The following is a 7,635-nucleotide window of genomic DNA, read 5'->3' on the forward strand; positions in this document are numbered from 1 at the left end:
TAACTGTCCAGAGGCATCCGTTTTACCTCAGACACTTGATTACTAAGGATATCCTAAACGGCCAAACTCTCTCTTCTGGTGTTCCAGCAGAGGCCCAAAGCTGCAAGGCATTGTTGATGTCATCACCAAAGGTTTCATTTTCATCTTTTCTTGGGGTTGGTCCAACAGCTGTCAGCTTTCTCTTCCTCATTAAAGACAACTTTCTCATTTAAATCTCATACAGGTTCGGAGTTTCTTGCTTTGCTCCTTCCGCCTCCGCGATGACAGAAGCAATGGTTAACTTCTCAATTAAACTTGATAGGGAAGGAAATGGCTTCAGAGGCGATCAGCCCTTTTGACTTACACGTCTGAGTGGAGTGTTTTATTGCCGCCTTGTTTGGTGTCTCATGATTCAGAGTGACAACTTCTGCAACACGTTTTAAAGAGGAATACAGTAGCTGATCGCAAATTGCTGGATCTATCCCTTCCTCTCCTTTAATTTCCCTTGTAGACAGCCTTCCTTCAAAAATACCTTATTTGACCTCTACAGCTCTAGAAACAGCCAGGGCCTAATTTCCCTCTGTGGGTTGCTAATCCGATTTAGGTGAACGAACCTAGAGTTATTTTAGCTCCCGGACTGAAAAGCTAGCACACGTGGGTAAGAAATCATTAAAGCCCCTGCTTCTGGTCTTCCTCGGTCTTTGCTTTGCAAACTGCAAAGATCTGGTTCACAACGTAAAGTTATTCACTCTGGTCTTCTACAGGAATGCTCAGCCAATAGTTTTGGGGGTCCTGTGGGTAGCCAGTGGTGGTACTATGAAGGCTCCTGAATGTAGGGAGAAGTGGAAAGAGTTCAAAAAAGAATCCTGGCTCAGCAGCTTTGGGGACATTTCCAGCTGAGGAAGAAAATTGGCTTGGCCACAGCCAGAGCCTTGCTTCTGGAGACCCAGTGGAGAGAGAGGGCCAGGCAGAAAATTCAAAGGTCTCAAACCGGAATTGTCTTGTTACCTGACTCTGGAGTGTGGAAGGGAAGATAAATATCACAAGTATCGAAGTGATCGCTTCTATAAAGAGAATTTCTATTAACTCTCATTGTCCCCTCACATGGACACACACACATACATCACTGGAAGGGACGTCCACTTTACAAGTGTGTATCTATGTTCAGAAACCTGTACCCGTATTTTTATAATTTACATAAATAAATACATATAAAATATATGCGTCTTTTTATTAGATTCACTTATTTGAATATATGCGTATGGGTGCATATAAATGTATGAATATTTATAAAATGTAATAATGCACTCAGATGTGTATCGGCTATTTCTCGACATTTTCTTCTCACCATTCAAAACAGAAGCGTTTGCTCACATTTTTGCCAAAATGTCTAATAACTCGTAAGTTCTGTTCTTCTTTTTAATGTGCTCTTACCTAAAAACTTAAAACTCAAGTTGAATATTGGCCCAATGGGGGAACTCAGAGGCCAGCGGACCCTGGATTTGCCCTAGACTCGGGCAGCTGTGGGCGCGGATCCAGGTCCCGGGGGTCGGCTTCACACTCATCCGGGACGCGACCCCTTAGCGGCCGCGCGCTCGCTCCGCCCCGCTCCACCGCGGCCGCCCCGCAGGGCGCGCCGTCCACACCCCTGCGCGCCGCTCCCGCCCGCCCGGGGATCCCCGGCGCGCTGCGCCTCCGAGGGGGAGGTGTTCGGCCACGGCCGGGAGGGAGCCGGCAGGCGGCGTCTCCTTTAAAAGCCGCGAGCGCCGCGCCACGGCGCCTCCGTCGTCGCCGCCGGAGTCCTCGCCCTGCCGCGCAGAGCCCTGCTCGCGCTGCGCCTGCCGCCGCTGCGCTTCCCACAGCCCGCCCGGGATTGGCAGCCCGGGACGTAGCCTCCCCAGCCGACACCAGACACCGGACGCCCTCCCGGCGAAAGACGCGAGGGTCACCCGCGGTTTCGAGGGACTGGCACGACACGGGTTGGAACTCCGGACTGTGCGCGCCTGGCGCTGTGGCCTCGGCTGTCCGGGAGAAGCTAGAGTCGCGGACCGACGCTAAGAACCGGGAGTCCGGAGCACAGTCTTACCCTCAATGCGGGGCCACTCCGACCCAGGAGTGAGCGTCCAAGGCGAGCGGGCGGAAGAGTGAGTGGACCCCAGGCTGCCACAAAAGACACTTGGCCCGAGGGCTCGGAGCGCGAGGTCACCCGGTTTGGCAACCCGGGACGCGCGGCTGGACTGTCTTGAGAATGAGCCCCAGGACGCCGGGGCGCCGCAGCCGTGCGGGCTCTGCTGGCGAGCGCTGATGGGGGTGCGCCAGAGTCAGGCTGAGGGATGCAGAGTGGCGGCCCGCCCGCCACCCAGATCATCGCTGCGCCCTTGCCCGGACACGGCATCGCCCACGATGGCTGCCCCGAGCCGTGGGTCGCGGCCCAGCTAACGCAGAACGTCCGTCCCTCGCCCGGCGAGTCCCGGAGCCAGCCCTGCGCCCCGCCAGCGCTGGTCCCTGAGGCCGACGACAGCAGCAGCCTTGCCTCAGCCTTCCCTTCCCGTCCCGGCCCCGCACTCCTCCCCCTGCTCGAGGCTGTGTGTCAGCACTTGGCTGGAGACTTCTTGAACTTGCCGGGAGAGTGACTTGGGCTCCCCACTTCGCGCCGGTGTTCTCGCCCGGCGGATCCAGTCTGCCGCCTCCAGCCCGATCGACTCTCTGTTCCTCAGCCCGCTGGGCCCACCCCAAGACACAGTTCCCTACAGGGAGAACACCCGGAGAAGGAGGAGGAGGCGAAGAAAAGCAACAGAAGCCTAGTTGCTGCTCCAGGTCCCTCGGACAGAGCTTTTTCCATGTGGAGACTCTCTCAATGGACGTGCCCCCTAGTGCTTCTTAGACGGACTGCGGTCTCCTAAAGGTAGAGGACACGGGCCGGGGACCGGGGCTGGCTGGCGGGTGACACCGCTTCCCGCCTGGCGGCGCAGGGCGCCTGGGAGGACTGGTGGAGTGGAGTGGACGTAAACATACCCTCGCCCGGTGCACGTGCAGCGGATCCCTAGAGGGGTTAGGCATTCCAAACTCCAGACCCCTCTGCCTTGCCCACTGGCCTGCGACCTTCCTCCAGCCGGTTCCTCCTCCCCAAGTTTTCGATACATTATAAGGGCTGTTTTGGGCTTTCAAAAAATGCAGAAATCCATTTAGAGAGTATGGCCATTGGATTTTACTAGTTCATTGCTGACCAGTAAGTACTCCAAGCCTTAGAGATCCTTGGCTATTCTTATGAACTAGGTCCCATTTAGGAATATACTAAAAGTTGGAGTTCTCCATGTGTGTTTACTGACTATGCGAATGTGTCATAGCTTACACGTGCATTCATAAACACTATCTATTTAGATAATTGCAGGAAGGTGCATGGATTTCTTGACTGCACAGGAGTCTGGGGAAGGGGGACAGGGTTGCCTGTGGGTCAACCTTGAATAGTTAGGGGCGTAGGCCACAACTTGCAAGTGGCGTCATTAGTAGTAATCTTGAGTTTAGCGCTTACTGAATCTACAAGTTTGATATGCTCGACTACCAGGAAGTTGTATACAGCGCCTCTAAGGAAGTCACTTGTGCATTTGTGTCTGTTAATGTGCAAATGAGCGCTGCACTGTATAGGTTTGTCAGGGATGCAGTGTCTGACCAACCTATGGCTTCCCAGCTTCCTGACACCCGCATTCCCTGCTAGTGTCACAAGAAAAGGAGACAGACGGTCAATGCATTTTTTTATTGGGAGTTAAGACCAAGCCCCAAGTAAGAAGTCCGGCTGGGACTTGGGGGTCCTCCATCCTCTTGATCATCCAGGCTGTAGCCCGCTAATATGAGATACCAGGAGGGCATCCTGGAGAAGGCCAGGGAGCCCTTTGGGAGCCGAGGCCGCGGGGGCGGGCGGAGGACTGGGCGGGGAACGTGGGTGACTCACGTCGGCCCTGTCCGCAGGTCGACCATGGTGGCCGGGACCCGCTGTCTTCTAGTGTTGCTGCTTCCCCAGGTCCTCCTGGGCGGCGCGGCCGGCCTCATTCCAGAGCTGGGCCGCAAGAAGTTTGCCGCCGCATCCGGCCGACCCTTGTCCCGGCCTTCGGACGACGTCCTCAGCGAGTTTGAGTTGAGGCTGCTCAGCATGTTTGGCCTGAAGCAGAGACCCACCCCCAGCAAGGACGTCGTGGTGCCCCCCTATATGCTAGACTTGTACCGCAGGCACTCGGGCCAGCCAGGAGCGCCCGCCCCAGACCACCGGCTGGAGAGGGCAGCCAGCCGCGCCAACACCGTGCGCAGCTTCCATCACGAAGGTGAGCGGGCAGCGGGTGGCTGGGCGGGGACGGCGGGCGGGCGGAGACTCGGCGGGCAGCCCGGGCCTCCACTAGCACAGTAGATGGCCTTTCGGCTTCTGTACCGTCCCCTCTGTGGCCCCAGCCAGGGATTCCCCACTGGTGAGTCCTCACCCTTTCCTGGCAAGTAGCCAAAAGACAGGCTCCTCCCCCTAAAACTGGAGGGAAATCGAGTGATGGGGAAGAGAGTGAGAGACTAACTAGCCCCTAGTCAGCTCAGCATGTGAGATTTCCACAGAAGGCAGAGAGTTGAGGCTCCTTAAATCTTCTTGGAAGCTCAGATCTGTGACTTGCGTTCACGCTGTAGTTTTAAGCTAGGCAGAGCCAAGGGCAGAATGTTCAGAGATAGTATTAACAAATCAAACCCAGGGCCCCAAAGCATTCAAATTTACTGTTCATCTGGGCCTAGTTTGAAAGATTTTTGAATCCCTATCTAATCCCCGTGGGAGATCAATTCCACAATTCGTCATATTGTTTCCACAATGACCTTCGATTCTTTGCTTAAATCTTAAGTCTCCAAGTGGAGACAGCGCAAGCCTTCAGATAAAAGCTTTTTCTCCCACTGCCTGCTACCTTCCTAGGCAAGGCAATGGGTTTTTAAACAAATATATGAATATGATTTCCCAAGGTAGAATAATGTTGTTTATTTCACCTGAAATTTCCTGGATTAGAAAGGCTGTAGAGGCCTATTGAAGACTCTTGCACCGATGTTCTGAAAGCAGTTAGTAAAAAATCATGCCCTAGCTCAATTCTGTGTGTGCCACTTTAAAAGTGCTTTTGACTTAATGCATTCTCCATAGAACATCAGTTCCTTCAAGTTCTAGAAGAATTCAGAGTTGTCTGTCAGTGAGCTGCAATTTATAGAACGGTGGGGAGCTGGGAGAGAAGCTTCCTTTTAAAAGTTTTGCTTTGCTTTGCTGAGAGGATAAATTTTAAGTAGAAATCTAGGCTCTGAAATGATAGCCCAACCCCCATCTCCAGTAAGGGATGACTCAAACCTTGAGAAGTCTGGGTGATAATAGGAAAAAGTCCTACAGGCAGGTCACAGAGCAAGAGATGGATCAGTCTTGAGGCAGCCAATGATTATGAAGGGCACTGGAAATCCATTTCTTTCAAACTGGCATCTAGGGCTTTCTTGGAGCAAAGCTTAGACCACATTCTGCTCCTCAAGGTCTGCCTACTGAGAGCAGGGAGATTCTGGGGCGTTCACCCCCACCTCCCACCCCCAGGTGATTCTGGGCTTAGCTAATCTCTCCTGTTAATATTCATTGGAAAGTTTTTTAGATCAAAACAAACAAACAAACAAACAAACCCACTAGCCAGCACAGCTGTTTTTCCCACTGCCTCTGGAGATAGAGCAAGGAAACCACATATTCATGTATTTCTTTATTAGTCTTTTCTAACGTGAAAATCATTCTTGGCCTATAAAAAATGAAGGAGGTATTTTATCTTAACTGAGCTAAAAGAATCGCTTAAGTCAATGGAAACTCAAAAATTCAATTGAATGAAAGGTTTGTCAATAAAAATCTACATTTTTCTTACTCTTCCTTTGGAAGTAGCTTGATAAAAACACAGACAAAGCAAGGTCTGTGTGTCTTATTTTAAAACTTAGTGAGCTTCAGTTCATAAGCAAAAAATGTAGTTTAAAAGTGATTTTTCTGTTGTAAAACTGTATAGAAGTTATTGACTTGTTTAAAATAAACTTGCACTAACTTTATATCTTGGTGCAATTAGATGTAATTTTTACTGTAAATTTCAGGAAAACCATTTCTTTTTGGTCATGATCAGGTACACATGGCATTTGGGAAGACTCTTCGCATTGTTGAGTAACCTAGAGTTTGTTTGTTTTTTAAGCATTCTTGTGCCACTAGAAAAACCTTAATAAGCCATGTGTTACTTGGTAGACTTCTTTGTAAGTTCTAGAAGGTGGCTTAATGGCACGATGAAACAAAATATACCATAGTAGTCTTCCAACCAGTGGCAGAGTCTTCCAGACAAAATCTCCTGTTGAACATTAAGACCATAGATTTTTATCCAGGAGAGCCCAGGCTTTGCTGAATCACCACCCTCCAACCCCACTCCAAGGTCACTGAAGGCCTTCCCCAACTGGCTGCCATTGAGAAACTGTTTGAAATTGATTGACTCCATTGGCCCTACAGAGACGTCTCCTTTACTGGCAGATCATATACTGAAGGTTCCCAAGCTTGCTCTTCTGACTATGGAGAGCACAGTCTTTCTTTTTCTTTGTGGAATAAACAAACTATGTGGCCCTGTGACTAAAGTTTTCAAAGTGGGAGAGATCCTGTTAGCAGAAGTGCAACTGCCCAGAAACTAGCCACAGGCTAGGATATTTCAAAGTACAACTCTAAAGTATGGTCCATCCTAAATTCCAGCATGGGGTTGAATACAGGCATCCAGGAATACTTCTATCTACCTCTGGCTGTTGCAGTGTGATTACAAAGACCCTGGGGAAAAACCAGTTGCTTAGTTTACAGATGTTCCTTGCCACAGATGTTCTCAGTATCTCTTGTTTGTCAGAGGATACTTTCAATCCCTCTTGACATCTCCAATCTGCTTTTGTCCTCTCGACATGTGCCTTGTGGCAATTCACTTGGCTTTTAGAGAATTCCTTCCTGGAGCTGCAGGTCCCCTTGTAAGACCTGTGTTCAGGAGAACAGGGACCTTGGCAGGTTAGTGGCAACTACCAGACCCTGCTTTCCTTCCCTGCCACTTCCTTTGTTGCCTTAAAAATTAAACCTTAATTCTCTGTATTTAAACCTTTTCTTCTTCCTCTTTGGCATGTCATTTACTTTATCCTGTAGAAAATCACAGTGTGGCCCAAAGCCCCTTGAATCTTGTTGCAGCGGTGAGATGTAGCGGCTGATCTGGAATAGCCTTAGGCTTGTTGTTGTTTTGATGGAGGAAGGCTTTCTGTCCAAAAAGTGTTGCAAAATCCTCCAAGCTTAATGATAACTTTTGAAATGAAACTCACCCTACTTTAGGGCAAACAAGTAGCCACAGAGAGCAGGATCTAAACAAGGTCTGGTGTCCCATTTGGCTGTGTCCCTTCAATTTTCTGTTCATTTAGCTCTGTCTGCATCTAAAGGGTGCTGGGCATTATGTTTTGATATTCAGGGCAAAACTCAATCTTCAGTTACCATGGTATCAGGTACCAATTCCTAGTGATTTGTACTATGGCTACATTGAATACACTAGCAAGATTTTGCTGAAAGGACCCAAATATAGCTGTCTCTTGTGAGACGATGCCGGGGCCTAGCAAACACAGGAGTGGATGTTCACA

At 50.2% G+C, this 7,635-nt stretch overlaps 1 protein-coding gene across 1 annotated transcript in view; it reads left to right on the forward strand.

Annotated features, from left to right (window-relative positions):
• The first annotated feature begins 1,690 nt into the window (after positions 1-1,690).
• Positions 1,691-7,635, forward strand: part of Bmp2 (bone morphogenetic protein 2) — an 11,075-nt gene continuing 5,130 nt past the window's right edge. Inside the window, exons 1-2 of the mRNA XM_021155708.2 lie at positions 1,691-2,884; positions 3,946-4,295. Of these exons, the coding sequence (XP_021011367.1) occupies positions 3,953-4,295 (343 nt within the window). The 5' untranslated portion in view covers positions 1,691-2,884; positions 3,946-3,952. The remainder of the gene's footprint in view (positions 2,885-3,945; positions 4,296-7,635) is intronic.

The sequence above is a fragment of the Mus caroli genome, chromosome 2 (genome assembly GCF_900094665.2).
Source record: "Mus caroli chromosome 2, CAROLI_EIJ_v1.1, whole genome shotgun sequence".
Taxonomy (NCBI): Eukaryota; Metazoa; Chordata; class Mammalia; order Rodentia; family Muridae; genus Mus; species Mus caroli.